Genomic DNA, 25,800 nt, shown 5'->3' on the forward strand with positions numbered 1-25,800 from the left:
TTCCTTTATCTACATCTATATAAGACATTCTCTAAAATTGAGTTGGCAACACTGTTTCTCCCAGTCCCTACCGAACGAATGAAACGAAACGTAATTTTTTGTTGTCAGCTAGTGTACTGTACTGTACGTTACGTAGGTACGTAGGTACCTAATTATTGTATTACCTAGGTGTTTTTTTTATCAATATTAGCTACACTTTTATCTTGTCAGGATTGGTTTCTACGTTCACGAGTTATGTTGTGCGAATTTGTTGAAAAATATTCAATAATATCGAATAAAATTCCTAGGTAAGTATGTATTTTTATATTTACCTATATATTTGAATAACTACGGATTTTTAATACCATATCTACTTGTATTCAACTACTATAGTAACTTATTCAGAACACAGGGACTCAAAAACACTATATTAAGCGTAATAAATCTGTTACAGAATTATTTCTGTAACATGTTATTCCACCAAGTTAAAAGCTAAGTCTGGATGAAGATGTTTGTTTCATTATAAAAACAAATGAAATCTCTTGGTAAAATCAAGCCAAGAGTAAGGTCCACAGAATAACCTGTGGAAATCACATTTTTATATTTTTTTGATATTGAATAACAATGTTAGATAGGCACATACTTACACCATGATATCACAAAGGCATTTTTCAATGACTCTTGTCCTGATGTTATCATGTTCTACCTTAGTGCCGTTGTTTCGTAAAAACGTTTACTAACAAAAATTACCTTTGATCAATTATTTTCGTGATTTCACCTTTGCTAGTTATGAAATAAATTACTATCAAAAGAACTTTATTTATGTGGATTAATTGTATACATAGATTATGTTATGGATGAAATTATTAATTTGGATTCTATAAAAAATGCCCATGTAACTGAATTATTGCCCATAATGAGAGGGCAATATGCTAAATATAGTCAAATTGATTAAGCATTGGGCAGACTGTAGGACAGAACTAATTAAAACAGGTTTTCATCACAATTATGAATTATAAAAGTTATTTACATAAATTAATCTGTAAAAATGACTCAACATAATCTTGTCGCACCTACCATTTGAGTGTTATACTACCTACATGTTACGGTGAGGAGGGGCGAGGCGACTTCATGAGCTGTGGAGTAGGTAGTGAGGTAAAATTACACATGGGGCTGCCACCACCACAGCACCAGCCTGTCTTAAAAGCTTTGCCTGTTTATGTAACAGGAATAAAGAAGTACTATGGTATTTATTTATTACTATAAAATAATACTTGTTACCATATTATAAAAGAAGGTTGTGTTTACATTGTTGTACTTATTATAGCAAATCTCTCAAAAGAATTGCCTACAGCCACATGATAATATTCATAATGGCAAGGCAATGTGATAAATTAGGTGGTTCATACTGTGTTTGTATTAGGTATATGCAAAAAAATATTTTGCCTGAAATGGCTTGTTTATATTCAAAATACCCAGGCATGATTATTCATTTTTTAATTATTCGGCATATCCATAACAGTCACCAGATGGTAAGAAAAACATTCGAACCTAAGTTGTACATACAGTGACTACCTTTATTTATCCCTTATTGCAAATATTTACATATCATAATGCTATAATATTTTTATATTTTTTGCCGATCTATGGCCTTTCCCTACCGGTCAAATCTTTGGACCAAAATGTATATCGCAAAAAGATTGGTGATATAAAAACTACGTCAGAAATATGTATAATCATAAAATATATATTTACCTTTTTAACCCTAACTGCGTCATTCGTCATTATTCTACTGGTTATGAGGGGGGGCGGTGGAAGGTGGAGGGAGCATAGGTAGACCAATCACCCACCCAACGCACTACGATGAGAGCCCGCACGTGCAATGTACACGCGACCTGTGTGAACGTGACCTACTATTGGCTCGTAAGACAACGTTGTTTACGGTCACGTGGCGCAATATTTTCCCGAATACGCATCAAATTCTTATGTTGTGCGTATTTTCGCTAATTAAGAATCTTCTGTGTTCTTTACTGGATCTGCATTGATCATACAAGTGGATAATGAAAAATCTAGCTTTACAAATTACACTAAACTTCATTTGCTGTTAAAATATGTGTAGATTTTTAGCCAGATCTGTGTTCATGTTTGTGTATGTATACTTATGCGTGTGTTTGGTACAAATAACTGTATTTTTGTGTAAACTGTGTGTTATATGTAAGTATTAGTTGCGTCCCAAGGTTCCGCTTCCATAGGTATTTCGAGACTAGCTTTTGACCGCGGCTTCACACGCGTGAATTTCAGTTCTTCAAAGGAATGGAAGTAAAATTTCAATTATTCTTTTATCGCGTATTCGAAGACTGGTAAAATTTATTTATTACTATGATTCATATTCATATTTTTGTCATCTTTAGTTCAATTCCCCGTTTCCCGCTATGTGTCTCGTTCCGAACCTTGTCCTACAATGTCTTTTCCCGCAACGTGATCCATCCCATTTTCCGCCACGTGTCCCACTCCCGCTTCCCGTAACGCATGTCGAACATTTCATGGACCTCTCTTCAAAAATTTCATGTGTCTCACTTCAAAAATGACGGAAGTTTCATGCAAACTTGCAACCTCTATTTCACCCCTATAGGGATGTAATTTTTAAAATCGAATTAATGCATTATTATTTTTTAACGACTACAAATTTAAATAAAAAAATTCTTGTCTCACTTCAAAAATAACGAAGTTTCATACAAACTGGCAACCTATATTTCACCCACTTAAGAATGAATTTCGAAATATCCTTTCTTAGCGGACGTTTCCTAGTCACAATCTACCTTCCTGCCAAATTTCATGTTCATGGGCTCAGTAGTTTTCGAGATGTCGTGACACGTGAGTGAGTATGAGTGAGTGTTTTTCGCTTTTATATATACAAAATAGCTTTTGCCCGCGACTTCGCACGCGTGTATTTCAGTTCTTAAAAGAAATCGAAGTAAAATTTCAGTTATTCTTTTATCGCGTTTTCTAAGACTGGTAAAATGTATATTACTATGATTCAAATTCGTACTTTTGACATTTTGATATCTTTAGTTCAATTGAACTAAAGATGACAAAATGTCAAAAATGTCGTGTCCCGCTACGATATCCGCTACGTGTCTCGTTCCGAAACTTATCCTGTCCCGTTTCCTACAAATTGTCCCATGTATTTTGAAGACTGACGACATCAGTGGCGCAGTGGTAAAGTTCTTGCCACTGAACCGAGAGGTCCCGGGTTCGATCCCCGGTCGGGTCAAGATGGAAAATGACCTTTTTCTGATTGGCCCGGGTCTTGGATTATGTATTTGTTATAAAATATAGTATCGTTGAGTTAGTATCCCATAACACAAGTCTCGAACTTACTTTGGGGCTAGCTCTATCTGTGTGATTTGTCCTAATATATTTATATTTATTTATTTTCCTGCAACGTGCCCCATCCCATTTCCCGCTACGTGTCCCACTCTCGCTCCTTTATTCCTTCGGTCGCCAATATAAAAAGACCTGAAGGTCACCCTGGGGACTGCATCAGTTGTTCTAGATCTTTGATTTTTATACCTCAACAGAAAATGCTCATCAGATTGACCAATTGTTGTTAAGTTGTCGTTTCTATATTTCCTATAGTTCAGCTGGACCATTATGGGACTGCATCAGGTGTTCTAGATCTTCGATCTTTATACCTCAACAGAAAATGCTTATCAGACTGAACATTTTTTGTTAAGTCGTCATTTCTATATTTCCTATAGTTTAGCTGGGCCATCGTAGTTCTCCATCAGGTGTTCCAGTTATCAAAATCATATGTTGACTAGACTTAAAAGCTATAAACAAAAAGAGTTTCATTCGAATCCGTCCTCAGACAAACAGATTATTTTTCAGATTCTTACTTTATTACTATCTCGATCTATCGCCTAATTTTGTTTTTATGTAAATATATTTAATGTATAGAATTATTTTTTCTACTGTTTTATTATATGTATTGATGATAAAACTGATGCCATCAAAAAGATGCTGTAAAAAACCCAAGTCTCGCAGCTCAGTTTTTCTACCGTAAAAAGTTGTGATATCCATGTAATACCAAGTCGATTATATATTTAGTCCCTTAAGTATAGGGACCTTCTGTCTTAAGTTATTATATAAGTCACTATCATATCAATATTAAAATTCTTTTAGGTTTTAAGTCGATCTATTTATTTAAAACCTAAAAGATTTTTAATATTGGTATAGTCCCGGAGTCGTCCTCACATCCGAGAAACTAGGCTAAGACAGCGTTAAAAAACGGCATTCTCTCCACCATGGAGAGGATTTTACAGAGACGACGGGACGGGACCCGTCACCCGACAGGATTTTACAGAGACTTAGAGCCACTATCATCGCTGACTAGTAGCGAGACTGTGTGTCTTTAGGCTCATTTGTGGTTTTATAGAACACTTAATTTTATTTTTATCTGAAATAATAGTACTTAAACCCTTGAACAGTTTGAACACACAACACTCGACGATACCTAATTAAATTCTATTGCTTTAATTTACATGGAATTTCTTACAGATAGAAGATGGAATGGGTCCTCCGAAGCCCACAGATCCACAGTACATTTGGCAACTTGGGCTTCACACATGGAGATGGATATCACGTGAATGAGAATTGCAATGGTAAGAAAAATATAATACATCTGAATGTTTTCCCGGTTACTTTACTCATAATAGATCAACTACTGTTGATCTATTATGAGTGACTGTTGGTCCAGGGTCCGCTTTTTTCCTCTTCTTTGCACGGTGTTTAACATCCTTGTGTTGTCAGATCTGTCTTTCATCTTAGCGTGTTTTTATATTTGGGTCTCGATTTCCTGTTGAAATACAGGACTCAAACCTAAAAAAAGAGAAAAATGAAATACTTCAAGAATTTATTTTTAATAGGAGTATCTTTTGCAGCGGCGCTAGAAACAATATTGAACAATATTTTGACCGAAGACAAGTATTTAAGAACATATCGCAGAAGTATTCGGTTTGGAGACAATATCAAGAAAGACCTTATCCCCTTGTTGATAAATGCAAAGAAAGATACTACAATAGAATTGTTGGTGAAAATTTTACTCAATTTGACTATACCAGTAGAATGTTTACTCTCTGTGGAATTAATAACGCAAACAGACTTTGGACGACATTACGTTTTTGAGATAAATAATTTGCTCACAGCTACGAAAACGGCATTTACAGATCATCGAACAACTAGAGTAATCATTGATTTTTTAAAGAAAAACATAGACAATGAACAGAAAACTAAATTATCTGTTGAACAATGCACGAATATAAGCAATTGTCTTATATTGTTGAGAAATATACTGCATATACCAGAAGACAATAGCGGACAAAGTCCCAGCTACAATGGATCGAATCACTCTGTGCAGAATCAGATACTGTGGAATATATTTAGTCAAAGTATTGACAAAGTTCTCATTAAGCTGATGGTAATGCCCGATGCGGTAAGTGATATAAAAATATAAGCCATTATAATACTTGGAACTTATTTAAACGATCACATTGACACTTATCGGTTAGAATAAAATAAATGGGCAGCTAGTAAATAGGATCTTGAAAAATGTAACTTGTAACCTTTGTAGCTATAAGGATATGCTTAATAATTACTTATGATGAATTTATAAAACTTATTAAACTTGAATAGATTTCATAAATGACAAACGTAGGCAGTTATTAAAGAAAAGCTTCGTAAATTCATCGAAATAACTTACTAATAATAGGATTCGTCATATCAAAGATAAAGCTAAAAAGATCATTTTCACAAAGTCCTCAGAAACTACTCCGGCTACGGTGATTTTGAAGATCTATTTAAATCCCGAAAGGTTTCTGATGAAGGAAGTGATTGTTTAATGCACATTAACGGCTTCGCTCGGGAAAAATATAATAAATTATAAACCTTAACCTTCCTCAGGAGTCACACTATCTATTAGTGAAAACTGTACAAAAATCCGTCCTATAGTTTTTGATAAGTATTATAAATTCTGTTCTTGTTTATGCTGACATAAGAGGCAAGGCTGGTTTGGTTTTAGTCTCAAATTAGCTACGGAAAGAGATACGATTAGTTGGAACGATGATAAAAAGAACTGATTGGAGGTTGCTCTGGATCTTTATCCAGACACGTTGTTACCACAATAAGCTTTTACTCTTGTTGCATTCAACGCGTGAAAAAATCGTATCCGTACAGTAAACCAATATGATTTTTTTTGATCCAGATCCACTATCAGGCCTTGCTTGTAATGCATTGCCATCGGAACTAAAGCCACGTGTAAAATTTCATGACCGTGCTATTAACCGTTGAAGAATTTCCTCGTCGGAAGCCGATACTGGGCGCACCATGGATATATGCTTCAAAATTGAGTTGCAAGATTCCACCTGAACAAACATTTATGATCATACATACATACTTGCAAGTGAAAAATAATCGTTTCTAAAATCAGATTTGTTTCTGAGGACTTATTGTTTCGTTAACTAGACTGCTGCGAGCTTTGCTCTAATTGTAAATTTTGTAGTGTCTACCTTTTCTCAAGGGAATCGGGCAATAACATGTGCCTGTATTTGACATCTATACAGGGTTACTGGTATCTAACGCATAACCTGCCAAAGGCGCATAAGGTACATAGAGAGTAAAATCTTTTGTTCTACGACTTTTGTCTAAACGTAATAAATACAAAAAAATATATTTTTGTATTGTATTGATTCCGCTTCATAATGTCTCGTTTTGCTTGGCTATTACATAGAGTAAGATGTGTAGAATCGCAAATTAGATTGTATTTTTTATATGAAAAAAAAAAACAACTATGAATCACGAAAAGTCTTAGAATAGAAGTTGCTTGTTTTGATGTAACCAAGTAGTCTTTAAGACGTTTTGCGTTTGATACCAGTATCCCAGTCGAACATATACAGATATGTTCGTTCGAGTATGATTAAAATATTGCTCGTTGAAGTATGGGATCTGTGTTGTCGTAACGAACTGTCATTTAGTATGAAGTGTTAAGATTTGGATACCCCAAACAATCGGTAACCAGGTAAATGTTTCACCAATGTTCCTTTCGATGTGATCTTTCATATGAAATTAATTTTTGTGATCCTATTTATGGGCGTCCGCTCCATGACGCATAGTACATGTAGGTAAAATGCTGTATGGTGTGACAATGGTATTTTTTTTGTAAATAGAAAATATTTTCTTCACCAGTAAGTATTACGAATATGACAAAAACTTGGCGAACATATTTCCCCTGTGAATTTTCTTCTTTTGTAACTGGTTAGGTTAATTTCATTACCAAAGTGGATGAAGGGGTATTTTCAACAGAATATTAACTGTTTTTTGTCTTCAGATCAAAAACGACTTGTTTATTGAAATAGATATGTGTTTTGTATTTTTTTTTCCTTTCAGACTTATTGGGCAGTAACAATGGTGCAGCTCATAGCTCTGCTTTATAAGGATCAACATGTCGTTACACTGCATAAACTTTTAAACCTTTGGCTTGAAGCATCTTTGTCCGAAAGTTCTGAGGATAATGAGAGTAATACTTCTCCACCAGACAGAGGTGATATTGATTTAAATTTTGATTGGTGGGTGGTTTATGTGAGTGGAACATGAAAGGCCGCCAAGCAGAATTGTTTTATTTATTAGGCAAAATAATAGAAACCTATTAAATAAAACTTTGTATTTTTAGGTATTCCTTTACTTTTCTGAATTTTAAAAGTTCAAAGTAACTTCTTCTAAAACGGAGATTCACATTTTATAGGGAATCTTGACTTAATTTTAACGTCTGAATTTTCTTAGCGGAAACACGCACACTAAAATGTCACGAGTTCGTGGGATTTTAAAAAATTAGAGTTTAAAATTGAACAAATAGGTAACAGTTTTAGCATCGTGTGGGTGGCGGGGTCGCCAAGGATTTATATGGAATTATTAATTCACCGAGGCGTCACATTAACTTGCATCTAAGTGTGAGCAAAATCAATTCGTCATAGTAATTTTTATGATTGGCCTTCTTAAGCAGCGGGACCTCTCATGGTGATTCACCCACCTTATATTGAAACATTAAAATATTTATTGGTACACAAAGCGGACATAACAATATATTATTATATTATATTTAATTATTATATTGATGTATATCTAATATATAACATTAAAATATTTATATTAACGTAAAGAAAAGTATTTAATATCTTGTAATAATTTGAAATAAATATTCAACTTGTAGGCAGTGAAGATTCTTCTCCTATGCTGACGTCGGATCCTACTTCGGATTCATCAGATACGGGTGGTAGTGGCAAAAGCAATGACGAACCCAACTCTGTAAATAATGGGTGGGATTCTACTGCGTCCATGAACAATAACAGCGAGAATGGTAATCAACCTTACCAACAAACGAAGGATGTTGAAAATAAAGTTAATGTTGAAGACAAGACTGATTCCGCTGAAAATATCACCGAATCTCAAAAAACTGATGATGTAAATTTAATACTATTTTACTATTTTATTTCTATAATATATATATTACTGTAATAGGCTATTTGGTAAAATCTTGTAATACAAATAATATTTGTATTATTATATATTGATCGTATGGCAATATTTATTGTCTGTTGTAATTAAAAATTCCTTGAACCGAAAGAAAAGCGTAAAGCATTCATTAATTCAAAAAAATGTGGTGTACTGTTTGCTTCCGACTTCCATAGTCACACATTCGCGGCTATAGACACTCCTTCAAAAACCTGCAGATAAAGCTGAGTATTGTGATGGAGTGACTTTCAGATTGTCATATCAAATTAAATAATTAAGATACGGTATTTATACAATTGTATTGATAAATTATATATATGATTTATTTTAATCATTTCGTAATATTAAGGAGAATTTGGTACCTACTCGTATGTATTATTGTTATTAATCGATCCTCCAATTAGATTGCAAAACCAAATGTGGTCAAATAGCCTATTGTGTTATCTTCATAATATATTCATATAATGTTAAATTTACAACAGGATTATAAAGTATCTAATTCTGTCAAAAAAGAAGAAAAAAAGAAATCAGACGAAAATTCGAAGAGCCAAACAGATTCAAAAAGTGATAAAGTACCAGTATCTGAAACTTCTGATTGTGGGTATGGAACACAAATAGAAAATCAAGAATCTATATCCACCTCCAGCAACGAGGATGAATTACCTTCAAAAAAACCAATCCACCAAAAGCCACATAATCCTAAACAGAGGATAAATAACAAACCACGCCCCGGTGTAATACTGCAGGATCGCAAACGGAAAAAAATTGTCAAAAGAGGAAAATCTAATATGTAAGTATACATATAAGTTTTATATCTGGCGCCACCAACACATTTTTATCAATTTATTTATTAGCAAAACCCAATTAATCCCAACTAATATAAGTTTGTTGGCTTGTTACCTTATGCGTTATCTACTCAACCAATTTTCTTGAAATTTCTCATTTATATAATTATTATATATTTAAACTTAAGACAAAGAAAGAGGACGCAAATCCCATGGGAATAATAGTTTTTCATCCCGGAAAAAACTATTGTTCCCATGGGATTTACGAAATACCTGTATTGTATTTTAGGCGGCGCTAAATGCTAATAACTTTGCAATAAAAACACTATATGGCGTTGTGTACTGCTAATTTTACGCCCAATTTGATTAGATTGACAATCAAATTGGGTAGTGTGGACTGAAATATGAAATTAAAGGTCATTGTGTGGTCGGTATCGCCCGATTTGGGATTGCTCAATCAAATTGGGTGGTGTGTCTTGCTACGGACTTACTAAAGTAAATGATTCATGTATGGTGTAATGATCCATCCACATGAAATTTCTAAATTCGTCACTGTCTAGCTGTCTAACTAAATTTACGTGACTCATTTGCTTTATTTTTAACAACTATTGTTTTGTCCATAGTCTTCTTTTTCTGTTCATCTACATTTGTAGTTAAAGCCTAGACCAATCCCAATTTTGGCTTCTTTGTAAAAGGTGTTTATATTCGAAAGCAACGAAGCGGGATCCACTTATCTAACAGCCTAATGATTGCTATCACATAACAATTAGCCATTTTTGTCTTATGTCATATTGCCACAAGTGGTATTTTTAGGTTAGCCAAAATGCCAAAACCGGAACCCTTATAGTTTTGTAATGTCCGTCTGCCCGTCCATCAAACTGAGGTGACAAATTCAAAGAATCCAATCGAAAATTGGTTTGAACAAAATCGATCGAAGCAGTTTACGAAATATGAGATAATTTTGATTTATCCCATATCGAAATTATATGTGTATATGTATAAGATAATTTATGTTATTTATATTTACGTCATTTTTTAAATAGTATCTAAATAGTAGTAGTAGTAGGTTACTACTACTATTTAGTATATACGTTGATTGATTGCACTGGAAATCCAGCGGGCGATGGGGTCGTCACATCCCTACGCACTTATTATATTTTTATTGTTTTTTTTGTTAATTGTCACTTTCGCGGTGCGCGTAGCTCGCAAATCATTGAGATATAGAAAAAAAGACTTTTGTTGTATAGAAGAGAGAAATGTAGATGTTGATGCACCGTTTTGGTGATATTAGCGAATAACCCAGAAAGTATACATAATTTTATAAGTAATTTAATTTTATCTGTCATATTTACGGCACATTATCTTTTTTTAGTATTTTTTCTCATTCCAGCATTAACGTTCAGGGGCTTTCACACAAAACTCCAACAGATGACGATATTTCTAATATCATGAAAGAGTTCACCGTGGATTTTCTTTTGAAAGGTTACAATTCCTTGGTTCAAACTCTTCATAACCAGATTCTAACCAACATGCAATTGGAAATTGATACGTCGCATTTCTTTTGGCTTGTTACCTACTTTCTTAAATTCGCAACACAAATAGAATTGGACTTGGAGCATATTTGTGCTGTTCTTTCTTATGACATCGTGTCATACTTGACTGCGGAAGGGGTCAATTTATGTGAACAATTTGAGTTGGCGATAAAATTAGACGGTAACGATTTGAAGCCCAGTTTAAGAAGATTGCATCTGGTAAGTATTTTAAAATATTGAGTAATTACGATTTTGTAGGTCGGTTAGAATTTCCGAATATTTTTATGCGTTTACGTAAAATTTGAATTGGCTATTTTGTTTTTGGTTGAAGGTAAATTAAAATGAATGACTCGAAGGACCTTGAATACGAGCATACATGTTTGTATTTTATAACTGTAAAACTAAATATTCTATCTGTACATTAGCTATCTGTTTATGTTTATATATGTTTAAAAATATATGATATATGTTTAAAAACGCTCTGTGTATATTAAACAAAATTAAATTACAATAATTGGCACAGTGATCTTAAACATGATTACAATGCTAAAGCTAGCTAACATGTGAAAAACAAACCAGATTTTAATATTTTAGTTGTATCTCTTATATTATAATGTGTACTTAAGTAGTAGACATTAATGTTTTTCGAACATCCGAAGGTGGTTACTGCCATTAGAGAATTTGTCCAAGCAATTGAAGTTTACAAAAAGTTTGGACATATGTGTAAAGATGATCAAGACTCTTTACTAAAACTACAAATTAAAATGTGTGAGACTGAAGAATTGAGGTCATTGTTAGTCTTATTATTGCGCCATTATGATCCTAAATATCATTCGAAGCAATATCTACAGGTAAGAACAAGAAACAAATCATTTTACTGGCAACGCGGCTAAAAATATTATATGAAACGGTAACTTTTTGGAAATCTGTTGCAGGACCTGATTGTAACAAATCACATATTGTTGATGTTTTTGGATAGCGTCATGAAGTTACCCGAATACAGTGGCACCACCAACATGCACGATCATATAAGACAGTGTGTATAATAATTATATATTCATACTTTATAATTGCGTAATATACCTTCGATTAACGATTTAATGGAAATCAGTTTCGCGTATACATCCTGGTGTGGCCCCCATGTGCGGCATGGCAGATAAAGTCGCGGGCTGAATATAAATATACTTAGATTTACTACCTATTTTTGGTTTAAACTAGGGGTGGGTTGTCGACGCATTTTCTGTGAACGAGACTAAACCCTCTATTGAACGTTCATGGATTACTAGATTAACTATGGTCCTATAGCTGGACCATCATAGACTGCTGCATCAGGTGTTCAGTGTTCTAGATCTTCGATCTTTATACCTCAACAGAAAATGCTCATCAGACTGAAAATTTTTTGTTAAGTCGTCATTTCTATATTTCCTATAGTTTAGCTGGACCATCATAGGTCTACATCAGGTGTTCCAGATCTTCGATTTTTATACCTCAACAGAAAATGATCATCAGACTGAACATTTTTTTAAGTTGTCATTTCTATATTTCCTAAAGTTTAGCTGGGCCATTGTAGTTCTCCATCAGGTGTTCCAGTTATCAAAATCATTTATACCGTATATGTTGCCCAGGCTTCAAAGCTATATAACAAAAGTTTCATTCGAATCCGTACAGTAGTTCCGGAGATTAGCGTGTACAAACAGACATACGGAAAAACAGACAATTTTTTTTTCAGATTCTTACTTTATTACTATCTCAATCTATCGCCTAATTTTGTTTTTATGTAAATATATTTAATGTATAGAAATTTTACTACTGTTTTATTATATGTATTGATATACGTATTCGGAGTTCGTTTGCCCGCATAGTGGGTAAAAAGAAACTAGTGGTTTATTTCAATAGTAATAATGTCTGTTTTCTTGTCAAGGTTCGCAACGCCTGATATAATGCTGCAATATGGAATTCTGCTGGAAGACTACGCGAGCAATGGTGAATTCGTTAACGACTGCATCTTCACACTGATGCACCACGTGGGGGGCGAACTTGGCTCTCTCATTACTTTGTTTCAACCAAAGATATTAAAAACTTTTACTTCTATATGGAAATCTGAATTTGAAATTTGTGATGTAAGTGGTATTTATACCTACTAGCTGCTTACTACCCCAGGGCTTTCGTGATAGAAAGTACCCACTGTGTACCCTACCTGAAATATCAGGTTGTATTCTAATTTCAAAGTTCATAATAATCAGTCGGTTGATTTTGCGCGTAGAGTAACAAACATAGTAAAACCGATCCTCAAAAAACTATTAGTAAGAAAAATTAAAAATAAAAGCATTTTTAATATTAGTAAGAAAAAAAAATGGCTTATATTGTATGATCTAGTCTATTATCTAAGTACATGAAATTAATTATAGTTACATCTAAATTTAAATTCGAAGTACATTAAATTAATTCTCGTAACATTTTTATTTATAGGTAATAACTAATAAACTTAAAACGTGACCACTTGAAGTGTCGATACCTACTTTTTTACTAGGTACTAGCGCTGTCATCACATTTTTATTACTTTAATTATTTATTGCAAAAACTAAAGTGGTAAACAAAAACTAAAGTGGTAATGCTACGCTATTATTGTGCATTAGTAAATAAGACAAATTTCTTCCTACCTACATATTATAACATTTTGATATTTGATCATACGATTTGCCTTTTCAGGACTGGTCTGATCTCATTGAGTATGTCATAAATACATTTATAAAAAAACCACACACTCTGCAAAGTACAACCAACTTTAGACTGGATACAGAGAGTTTCGACGATGACAAAATATTTGTCAAGCCTTTAGCTAAATCAGGTAAACCCGGAAAACAAAACACAGATATGGATAAAAAATCTAACAGTACTTCACCCGGTGTTTCCAAAGACAAGTGAGTACAAAAATATTAACTATACTATGTTTTGTTGATTTCAATGCGACATCCACGGTCCACTGTCAATAAAATTTAATGCTTTAAAAATAAATAATTAATTTCATACCCGAAGTAAAATAACCAGCAATAATTGGCTACTTGCCTATTACTTAATAACACAAAACGTATTATTTCATGTAAATATAAACGTGACGTCAAGACTACTATAATAAGATAAAGGTAATTAAGATAAGGATAATTCAGTGAATTTTGTAATCGTTTTCAGTTGGACTGAAGACGAATTGTCGTCATTAAGTTGGCTTTACATGCAATGTAGCACTTTGTCAGATGTAATCGGAGAAATCATTAAACTTTATAAGGAGGATGGTATCATAAAGTCTAGGGACTCGGTGATTAAAGAACTTTTGAAACAGAACATCATTAACAATAGTGAATATGACGAATACCAACAGAAAGAGTGTGATCGAACGGCTAAAATACTCCAAGTTCACAAAGAGGCGAGGGACGACGAAATCTGCAAGTTATGTGACCAATTGACTCAAGATGGGAAGTCAAAGTTTTTGGATTGGGTGCAAAAAGTTATTCTAGATACATGTTATGCTAAACTTTATGTTGAAAAGAAAAAAATCATTCAAAGTGATACCCCTGCCGCTAATTCAGACTTTAAAATGTTGAATTTTGAGTTGTTTAAGAAGAAGTCGAGTGAATTACCAGAAATGTCGCCGGTATCCTATCATTCTTTATGTAAGTAAAACATAATTTGCCCAGCATTAAAACAGAACGACTTGTTTGAGAGTTTCATTGAAATACCGCATGTTCACTTATCGCTTCCACCATCATTATGTGTTTTGTTAATGTAAACTGGAAGTTTGTGACAACGAATGCGTGTTATAACACATTTTCAACTGCCTTGAATGTACAGATTCTATACAAATCTCAGAGATTTGTATAGAATCTGTACACTCCAGGCAGTAAATCTCAGAGATTTGTATAGAATCTGCACACTCTTTTAGCCAGATAATACTATGTAAGATTCATACCGTTGTTTGATGGTGGACGATGCTTATGGCGATACAGTCGCCAGAATTAACAATGCAGCCAGGTTTATCACATAATATGGAAAATGTTATATTAATTGATGATTTCCAAAAGTTACAATCCTTCAATTGGTTCCCAATGAGTTATATGGAGCGTTGGGGCGTCGCCCTGCGCGTTCGAAATTCTACTGTAGGAACCAAGTAAAATAGATCGGTTGTCTGAGGTACAGTAAAAATATTTAATTTTCAGTGTCAGATCAGTCAGTGCCACTGGTTCCCTGGAATTGCGAGCAAGCGGCTATTTGCAAAGACTTAAAGTTTCTTCAGCTCCTTCACAAATTGGGTTTTCACATGCCTGTCGATTCCGGAAAAGTTTTTATTCGTATACCACATTTTTGGACTGCCGACTTTCTGTACGAAGTAGCATCAAAAATCTCAACCATTGACATAAGTATGTAATTATTTGCACTTTTTAGTGTTTTCTTACCTTTTTAGTGTAATGTAGTATCATCACTCATCGACATTCCCCAAAGAACTGAAATTTCTTTTCAATGTTTTCTACGGAATTTTACGTGCATACGAAGTACCTAGTGAGTAAAATTTAGCATTTAATAATTAGAGTACTTAAAATTATTTTGAGGCATTTCTATATTTCCTATAGTTTAGCTGTACCATCATTGTTCCAGTTTTGAAAATCATTTATACCCTATATGTTACCCAGGCTTATATAATAGCTATATAACAAAAAAGTTTCATTTAAATCTGTCCAGTATTTCCCAAGATTAGCGTGTACAAACACACGCTAATCTTGGGAAATACTGGACACTGACGAACAGACAGACATACTATATATATATATAGTTAACTTTTTTTGTTTGTAAAAACGCAGTATTTACTGAGCTAAAAAGTATTTTTTCAGCTAAGTTGAAGTTTTCTATGGACGAAATATTTGATGGCGCAGCGACGCACTCTCAACGAAACAGATACCTGGTGGCGTCGGGTCACAGTAGTGACGTCACTATGATTGAGACGACAGACAACTTTTATCAAATACATAAGCAAAAACACCTCGCAACCATGGTTAACTTTACACCTATGTAATTATTTTATTCTAACTCATTAAGTGTAGTTATTACCTTATCCGAACTGAGCTAGCGGCCCATTAGCGGGTAAAACTAGATTTTAAAAAAGTTGGCTATGTTACTTCTGAAGGATTTTCGTCTATCTCTGTGCCAAAGTTTATCAAAATCGGTTTAGTTTATTCAAAAAAACAAAAATACAATTTTTTATGTGAGATATAGGGCAAAAAGGCCAAATACACTCGTTTATAACTTTAAAACAAAATATTTTTATTGAAACGTAATGCGACACTCATTAGCGGTTATCTCGTAATAATATAATATGGATATCTATCTGTCTCGTTCGTTTCATTCATCGCCTCTCATTCTTTCACACTTTCAATCCCACATATGTATGTATAATTGTATATATATTATTTGTATGGATAATAAATATATTTAGATCTTTTTTATTGACACATAAGAATTCAGTTGCATGAAGTTTGTACATTTAACAGCCTATGACATACCTATTAGTTATTGAATGCCACCAAAATAATTACGTTACCTTCCAGGCCTGGGTCGTCTTTCAACGCTGAGAGCGACGAAGTTTCTAAGCAAAACTGGTTAGAAGTAGTGCAAAATTCGCAAGAATATAAAATGTCTCTCGAAAAGTAAGTTGTTTCTTTAAAAATTTGCGTCTATGGTTTGTGAACGTTGTAAAGATATTGTTAAAATGCAATTCGCCTATATATTCTTTTGGCGCAAAACACAGTTGGTATGTACTACTATATATACAAGATCAGGTCCAATCAGAAAAAGATCATTTTCCATCATGACCCGACCGGGAATCGAACCCGGGACCTCGGTTCAGAGGCAAGCACTTTACCACTGCGCCACCGAGATCTTTATGTTTGTTAAACTTCTGTACTTATATCTTCGTATATGTATATTAAGGAATGATTGCTTTTTAGGTCCATGAGTAACAGTAATGCAAGATCTAGTTGCACGGACATAGTGATGCCAAGAGCGGTAGAGGAAGTCATAACAGCGTCCACCGCCGCTCCCCCGCTGGACAGCGCCCTGAGGGACACCCCCACTCCCTTGTCCGGCTCCTCAGTCCTCATGCCCGTTAATATGAATATTAAGCAGGACAATCTGAATTACAACTTGCAACTTGCCGAGTCAGAATATTACAATAATAGGTTACTTATGTTTTATTTTAAATTATGTAACTGTATCTAAGAGTACAATTATTATCATTAGTGAAATATAATGTTAATATATATTTCACAAATGATAAAAAAAATAGGTTTTTTTTATTTTGTATTGTATGTACAATGCAAAACATACAATACAAAATAAAAACAACCTATAACCTATTCGTATTTCATTTTCATTTAAATAACATTCGTTTGCAAACCAAAATGAGTCTGTGAGAAACAAATGTCCAACAAATATACAATATTGTTTCAGTGTGTGTGAAACTGCATCCGTCGCTTCGGACCTGACCAGAATGTACGTGTCAGACGAAGACGAAAAAGAAACACTCCTACGTCCAATCATGGACGTCAGTCCATTGTTGGACGATCGGTTTTCAAGCGACTCTGAGAATACCATTGCAGAAAAGCGCCCGAGAGTACAATTTTAATAATAAAGGTAGCAACGTTTAAGTTACTAGGTACTCAAATTATTTTAGTGTTGGATGTTATTAAGTAGCTTTATTGCAGAGAAAAAAAAAGAGTTGAACTAGTAATTATATTTACAGTGTTTTGTAATTTAAGTAATTTTACGTGTGCATTTTAAGACATTTAGGTTTAAACTAATATATTTTTATTGGCGAAAACTGTTTTCTTACATTTCCTATATAATTTTTTTATATTCAGTACTAGGTATATTTGTAAATTAATCAAGAAAGAAAAATATATTCTAGTGCCGACGTATTATGTTTAATTGACACTTGTTGTTATATAGTAAATATATTTATATTTAACAAACTTGTGTATAATTTATTGGTAAAATTAATAACAGTCACTCTACACATCTAGCAACAAATCAGTTCAACATATAAATAGGCTATGTAACAATTTCCTTATTATCCTCATCCTGACATATTATAAAACAAAGTTCTCTGCCGCGTCAGTAGTACTTCGAGTTTATGTCGCGATAAATAGACATACAGACGTGTCAGAGGACTTTCTTTTATAATTTTTTATTACATATTATAGGAAACAAGGTACATTTCACTCCGTCACAAACTACTTACACAAATACATATATAACTATCTACACAACTATCTATCTATTAGTATGCTAGTAATAACTTTTGGCCGCACTATTCGTTCCGCCACCTAGTTGGTGTTTTTCGAGATAATCTTTTATGGCATTATCGTAACTTTTGGATTCTGAGGATTCATCCCCGTTATTACCAGAGTACCCATTGTAATTAAAGGGGGCATCTCCATACGAATTTCCGTTAGATCCCTCTGAGGAATCGTGGAAATTTTGCTCATTACCGGTACTGTATCCTTTGAATGGATGGGTCCGGGGTGCGAAAGGTACATAATCATGGCCAGGTTCTTCTTGTACTTGGTATGAGTTTTGTATTCCACCACCCAGCTGGTGGCTGCCTTGGAATCCACCATATCCGGAATCTGTGTTACCGGAGTCGTGTTCTGTTTGGTCAGATTTTGTATGCACCAAATGAGGGACTTTGATAATTTGTGGAACCGGAACAGGGTATGGTTTCGAGATAGGCACGGGATAAGGCACCTTCTCCCTCACCTTTACAGGATATGGGACCGGGACTTTCACAGCGATAGTTTTTGTGATCTTGATAACCTTCACTGGCGTTTCTGGGATTTCCACGTGTTGTCCGAGGTTTTCCAATTCCGTTTCATATCCTTCCACAGGTATTACATGGGACTTTTCAGATGCGTAACAGTAGTATGAGCAGCAAATTACGAATAATAATTTCTGAAACAAAAATAATTCTCTTAATTTCCACATTATGTCTGTAGATACTAGTATAGGTACAGGTATACTATTCTAACCTGCCTGTTCCGCTTTCATGGCTAAATCGCTGAACAGATTTTGATGAAATTTGGTAGAACCCCGTGCTAGGCTACTATAATATTTTTTGTACCAAAATGGCTATAATGGCGAGTGAAAAATTTTGTAAAAATCAGGCTTTTCTACTTTCGCCGAGAAAATCACGCGGGCGAGTCCGCGGCAATAGCTAGTTTACTATATTTATTGTGAAAGACGGAAGTCAACGAGTGAATGAATTATCTAGAATCAGCTCTAGTAAAATTTCAACATAGTCATATCACTCGAGACAGAATTGCATAAAAGTTATATAACTAAGTAATTGGTAATTTACCCACAATAATCAGAGAATAAAAAAACTGTCACCGATAAAGTAGAGCAACTGTATGTATTTCACTAACCAAAACTTCCATTATGTCGCGTTGAGCGTACAGCCACGGCACTCTTTAAAAAACTATTGAACGACAAGTGTGTTGAGAGGCTTTTATATGGCGCATTCTCTTTGGAGAGACGGGCCGCGCCACACCATTTACTTTCCTCAATCTGCAGTCACTTCCAAGTTTGGCCGGTAATAGTGGAAGTTGGTCATATATTGGCAGTATTGGCACTAACAAGCGTGTCAATATGTGACCTATGAATGCAAATAGATTCATCAATATCTTACAGATTACCTAAATATTACAAACTTCCAATACAGTTATAGTGTCTTTTGTATTTTTTTCTTAAATCCAGGGACAAACATTTTATAAAAAGCAATTACGCTCTGCCCTCGTAAAATTAAGGTACCTATACTTATTAATCATGAAGGTTAGTAAGGTAGGTCTTTCTTCTTTTGTAGCCAATTTCATTAAATTCGGTCTATCTATCTATATAGGTATATATAAAAGCGAAAAACACTCACTTACGTACAAGTATCACGAAACTTACTGAGCCCATGAAGATGAAATTTCGCAGAAAGGTAGATTGTGACTAGGAGACGTCCGATATGAAAGGATATTTCGAAATTCCATCCCTAAGGGGGTGAAATAGGGTTTGCCAATTTGTATGAAACTTCGTCATTTTTGAAGTGAGACATATGATATTTTTGGTTTAAATTTGTAATAGGTAAAAAATAGTAATGCATTAATTAGATTTTGAATATTATATCCTTATAGTGGTGAAATAGGTGTTGCAAGATTGTATGAAGCATTATGGGAAGCGGGAAATGGGATGGGGCACGTTGCGGGAAACGACATGGGACAATTTGCAGGAAACGGGACAGGACAAGTTTCGGAACGAGACACGTAGCGGAAATCGTAGCGGGAAACGGGGAATCAAAATAATTTAAATCATAGTAATAAATAAGTTTTACCAGTCTTAGAATACACGATAAAAAAAGAAAAGCTTTTTAAAGATTTCTTTTTAGAACTGAAATTCACGCGTGCGAAGCCGCGGGCAAAAGCTAGTTCGTTATAAAAACAAAAGTAATAAGTCATTTCCGTCTTACTATTTTCTGAGACTTCCCTCTGAAACACGATTTTGCAAAACGTTACTCCAGCAAAAAACTCAGTAATATCTCGATAACCTGAACACCCACAAATTATATTTTCGCCGCATATACTTCCACACACATAAGTTATCTGACCATGAACAATATATCTCTTTCAGATTATTAGTTTAAAATTTTCTTGCTAGAAGAACGTTACTCCAGCAGAAATAGTTTTTTTCCATTTAAAAAACTACAACAGGCACAAATGTTTTATGCCGGGCACATACATAGCTGATTAGGCACTAATCATACGTTCCATTCATAATACTTTCTAGCTGGAGTAACGTACACCTCCGTTTCGTATAAAATTCTCGACTAATTTTCCTTCGCCGTACATTATTATATATTAAGACAAATCACACAGATTGAGCTAGCCCCAAAGTAAGTTCGAGACTTGTGTTATGGGATACTAACTCAACGATACTATATTTTATAACAAATACATATATAGATAAACATCAAATCCCGGTTCAGAGGCAAGCACTTTACCAATGAGCCACCGAGGTCGTCAATTAAAATATTGTCTCGTCTAATTGATGTTTTTTGAAGTACTTTTTATACTTTAGCAGATAGCTCCAATTTCAGAATTTCTAATATTATAGACTAGCTGATGCCTGCAACTTAAGATTGCAGGCATCAGCTAGTCGAACTAGTGCCAGTCAGTCTAACTGCAGATGTCGACGCGAATGCAAACATTGCGTAGTTTGTATGATTGCTTTTATTTACTTCAATGAAAAACCAGCAATGTATGCCGAATCCGTCAAGCTCTGCGAACTGGTCCGCGATAGTGTTATGCTTGCATAACACGTTGCTTAGGTACCTATTTACTTTAAGGGTACTGTGGCAAAACATCCTAGGCCACAAAGTAGGCAACGCGCATGCTGTGGTGACCACTTGCCATCAGGTGAGCTGCATGCCTGTTTGCTTAATTGGTAAGTATAAAAAAATTAACTACATTTATTTTTAAAAAGTACTTGAGTTTAATGAAAACAAAATATTTGTGAACATAATGCAACTTTATTCCAAGGAATAAAAATATTTCTGGTATATGCAATATGTCTTGTGTCTTACACTATGTACCTACCATATAGTTCTGTGCTATGTACACTTCACACTGCGCAAACAAACGCTAGCATATTTCTCCCAAATGTAACGAATGTATTGCTATCCCTATTGAAAGATTTTAGATCCAGTGTGGACATAGCATGACAAGTACCTTCAGATAGGTACACAAGTGTCAGTTGCAATATACTATTTATATAAACAAAATGTCATGAATACAATTGTTTTAAAGGTATACATTAAAATAATCAATATTTTTATTAAATATGGGATAGTTTCTTATAGTAAGAGATAAAACAATCTAAACTTTCATTCTATCAGATAAGACTCTTACAATGGAGCCAGAACCACCCACATTAAAAGCTTTCTCATGCCAAAGTAACAAATGGCCGCTGGAACCTTCCGAGGGACACTCAAACCCTCTGTAGATATACTTCATAAGAATATCAACATCATTCGGCGTAAGACTGCTGACTGCGTCTTCGATCTGTCCAGACTTAATGGCAAGCAGCACCTTCAGTGTCAGAGCCAGTGCATTGTCCTGTAAATAAATAATAGAATTATTGTTTTGAAGAATAATCTATTTTACTACAAGTCAAATCAGAAGTTTTTTATTTCATACTTTCATTTGGAAAGTACTCTCAGTCTCAATATCTTTGCATTACAGAAATTATAAGTAAGTCATCATTTTAAATTTTGATTAAATAAGTAACTATTACATGATTCTCACAGTCCCTTCATGGCCACAGCAGGGCTTTTGGGTCAGGGAAGCGAAAATATGACTAAAACAATATATTGAAAATTCTTATGCCGTCACTGTTTATACCCAAAACACAGCAAAATAGTGACAGCACAAGAGTTTCGAATGATGTCAACATTTGATTTATATGGTTTATTACTCCTAGTGCCTATGAAGTTTTATTTGATATGTATCAGTGAGCTTACTTTAATTTGCTGGTTTGCTGACCCCAATGGAGCATTGCTTAAAACAATTTGAAGAGCTTCATTATATCTACCTGTACTATGGAGTAAAGGAAATTAAATGTAAACTTGTACAATCACATGAAGTTAATTCCACAATTCAACCTATGGCCTATCCATTCCAGCATTACAGACTTAATTAATGTCTTTATTAATTGTCAAAGCTAGATAGGTACTTAAAACCTGGTAAGCTGTCAATCAATACATCTAGATATATATTATAATTCTGTAGGTATTAAATTTCTATATAGATAGGTTAAATGCATATTTACATCATCAGTAATGACTCATGAAATTTTATTAAACTGATAAATAACTTTATGAAGGAGACTTATCTATATATTGAAAAGTGGTGTTAATTAAAAAGGATATTGGTTTAATAATGCTGAGACTTCGCTTTCGTCAGGACCAGAAGGCACGGCATGTTCAGCTTCCTCGTCTTTAAAATTGTCCTCATTGTATTGGTCGATATCAATTTTTCTAAACGCAGAATTAAATGTGTTTTTTGCCATGTTGTTGCAACCAAATAAATTATATTGGTTGATCGAAAAGTGAAATGAAGAGCAACATATAACCTCACCCACAATATAAAGTACTCTGTCTATACAATACAATAATCTATATCTGTCACCAAAATAGGTACCTAAGTACCTACTTATCCATCAAGACCTATAGAAAGTAGAAACCAACCAAACCATTTGTCTAATTTAAAAATTTAAAGAGACCGTAACGACAGTTGACACTGACAGTATATAGGGACATAGGCATTGAATTTAGAATGATTGAGGTTTTCCCATGGAATTAGTAGGTAGGTGCTCCTACTAATAGGGCATATTATGCAAAGCTCAGCGCAGATGGCGCTACTGGTAGAATTAAGGTATACAAACATTGCCAATGGAGGCAAAAGCGCCAATTTTCAATATTTTTAAAGATTTACTACTAAAATACCTTCAAAATTTATTTTTCGCTGCAAAATTTTCAAACCAGTAAATGGTCAAAAATATGCTCGGAACACTTCACACCTATCGACTTATGCATATATGGACTTTTACAGGTAAGGCTTTCAGTCAAAAACAAAGTTTATCAGTTTATCACCACAGGTGACCAAATAATGCAGAACATAACCTAAAATGGTGTTATTATTTTCAGGATCAGTTAACCGCCCTTAAGTTTTCTCAGTTTTCTTATGGTCTAAAAATGAAGTCCTAAAAGTGTACTCAAAGGCGACAAAGAGCTGCTTAACGTGAAGCTAAAAATCAAATATGTGTCGTCGTATATGAAGTTAACCCTATAGTGTTTTTTGTGTTAATATTTTTGATTTGAATAGTTTTTGGGTGTAAGTGGTTAATTGATTTTGTTGAAGAAGTGGTGGTTGAAAATAATATACATGTCCCAATCCCACAAATAGTGCAATGTGAATAGTTGACGCATTATCTTTTACGCCATCGACTCACGATGAGAATAAAAAAAATGTTCTAGGTATCAAATCTAAAGCTGTGGATTGGCTCGGTGGTGTTGCAGAATCAGACTCGTAATCTAAAGCTGTGGGTTAATATTTTACCTGTTATTTTACCAAATCTTACTCATATTATAAACTTTTCTCTTGCTGCTGGTACCTTTCCATCTATATGGAGGAAAGCGTTTGTTATTCCATTACCTAAAATCTCATCCCCGGTAATTTCAGACCCATCTCTATTCTTTAGGCTTCTTGAATTTTGGAAAGGAAAGGCCTTTACAAAATTCAAGAAGCCATCATGCATGCTCAGATATCAGCCTATATTTTCTCAAATTCTCTTATCACTCCCTTTCAGTTCGGCTTTTGTCCGGCACACAGTACTGCTATTGCGCTACTTAAAGTTACTGAGGACATAAGGTTGGGTATGGAGAGTACGTTGGCCACCGTTCTTGTTCTTATTGATTTTTCTAACGCTTTCAATATGGTAGATCATGATATTTTCCTAGCTATCCTCTAACATCTGCGCTTTTCTCCTTCTGTGGTGGACTGGTTCTCAGGGTATCTTCGGGATCGACAATAAGCGGTTCGTATGGATCGTGAGTTGTCCACTTGGAATGGCCTATCTACTGGTGTACCGCAGGGAGGTGTTCTTTCGCCCCTTCTTTTTTCTCTCTTCATAAATCTTCTTTTTGATCTCATTGGTTGTTCTTACCATTTCTATGCTATAACTATTCACAGTTTTCAATTGATGATATCGATTTGGCTATCTCTAATGTCAATAGTGCCTTATCTGTTATATTGTCGTGGTCTAATGATTTTAGTATAAAGGTGAACCCCTCCAAATGTCAAGCTATTATTGTTGGTAGTGTTAGACAAGTAAGTAGGATAGACTTGAATACCGTAGCTCCGATTACGTTCAACAATAATGTCATCCCTTTCTCTAATTCTGTTGAAAATCTTGGTCTCCATATTGACGCAACACTTAGTTGGTCCACTCATATTGCTGAGTTAAGTCGCTCTATCACTGTCACTCTTCAACAACTCAACCGCCTAAGAAACTTCCTCCCTTTAAAAACCAAAATAATGTTAATTCAAACTTTAGTGTTTCCGATACTTGATTATGCTGATGTGTGTTATCCGGATATCAATCAGGACTTTCTCAACAAATTAGATCGTCTCATGAATAATTAATTGTATTCGTTTTATGTCTTAGGAAATATGATCATATTTCTGCATATCGATCGGAGCTGAAATGGCTTCCTATCCGACAACATAGACAGCTTCGGCTGCTCTGCATTCTATTCTCAGTTCTTTTGAACCCTCAAGCTCTTAATTATCTTAATGCTGGTTCAAATATCTTTCTGACTCCCATGAACGGCAGCTCGCGCCTCCTTTATATCCCCCTTTTCCGGACCTGTTTCATGGCCAATTCCTTCGCCCTCCAATCTTCACGACTCTGGAATGCTTTGCTCGCTGACATTACCGTCTTAAACAGCAGAATTTCTTTCAAGAAAAGAGTTCATGGTCATCTTTTGGACTCCTTTTCCTCCTGATTTTCTCTTTATTGTTTAGCTTTTATCTGTATTTCTTGAACATAAATTTTATTAATTTGGTTTGTATGTATTTACATATTGATATATGTAGTCTTATGTATATATGCTTTGCTATTTATATTTTTATTTTATATATGTAGTTATTATTATATTTTAGTATGTGGTAGTATTTGTGTTTTAATTACTTTTTTTCGCTGCACAACTTTTCTCTGTTTCTCCTAATGGTTAGCTGGGAGAGAATGCTTATAGCATTAAGTTCGCTATTTGTTTAGAAGTATATTTTTACTTGGAA

The 25,800-nt window shown here is 34.3% G+C and overlaps 3 protein-coding genes across 8 annotated transcripts; 1 reads left to right on the forward strand and 2 right to left on the reverse strand.

Annotated features, from left to right (window-relative positions):
- Nucleotides 1-4,545: 4,545 nt before the first annotated feature.
- Nucleotides 4,546-17,877, forward strand: tim (timeless). 6 transcript variants are annotated; one of them, XM_053769760.2, is made up of 16 exons: nt 4,546-4,643; nt 4,923-5,473; nt 7,423-7,576; nt 8,243-8,493; nt 9,027-9,334; nt 10,702-11,080; nt 11,521-11,712; nt 11,797-11,897; nt 12,783-12,981; nt 13,571-13,782; nt 14,051-14,529; nt 15,073-15,273; nt 15,742-15,919; nt 16,456-16,554; nt 16,855-17,085; nt 17,357-17,877. In XM_053769760.2, exons 1-16 carry the CDS (start codon nt 4,547-4,549, stop codon nt 17,529-17,531), a joined length of 3,807 nt encoding a protein of 1,268 aa, XP_053625735.1. In that variant the 5' UTR covers nt 4,546; the 3' UTR covers nt 17,532-17,877. The 6 variants fall into 6 exon arrangements, 4 of the variants coding, with proteins under 4 accessions (XP_053625735.1, XP_053625997.1, XP_053626075.1 ...); XM_053770022.2 differs by having other exon boundaries at nt 10,720-11,080; XR_008404604.2 differs by lacking the exon at nt 16,855-17,085 and having other exon boundaries at nt 15,742-15,902; nt 17,357-17,498.
- Nucleotides 17,658-19,465, reverse strand: LOC128669195 (uncharacterized). The gene is made up of 2 exons (XM_053743846.1): nt 19,330-19,465; nt 17,658-18,856 (listed from the first exon to the last, which is right to left on the reverse strand). Exons 1-2 carry the CDS (start codon nt 19,339-19,341, stop codon nt 18,194-18,196), a joined length of 675 nt encoding a protein of 224 aa, XP_053599821.1. The 5' UTR covers nt 19,342-19,465; the 3' UTR covers nt 17,658-18,193.
- Nucleotides 19,466-21,453: 1,988 nt separating this feature from the next.
- Arpc5 (Actin-related protein 2/3 complex, subunit 5) lies at nt 21,454-23,184 on the reverse strand. The gene is made up of 3 exons (XM_053749917.1): nt 22,871-23,184; nt 22,464-22,535; nt 21,454-22,059 (listed from the first exon to the last, which is right to left on the reverse strand). Exons 1-3 carry the CDS (start codon nt 23,009-23,011, stop codon nt 21,820-21,822), a joined length of 453 nt encoding a protein of 150 aa, XP_053605892.1. The 5' UTR covers nt 23,012-23,184; the 3' UTR covers nt 21,454-21,819.
- Between the last annotated feature and the right edge of the window lie 2,616 nt (nt 23,185-25,800).

Source organism: Plodia interpunctella, chromosome 1 (genome assembly GCF_027563975.2).
Source record: "Plodia interpunctella isolate USDA-ARS_2022_Savannah chromosome 1, ilPloInte3.2, whole genome shotgun sequence".
Taxonomy (NCBI): Eukaryota; Metazoa; Arthropoda; class Insecta; order Lepidoptera; family Pyralidae; genus Plodia; species Plodia interpunctella.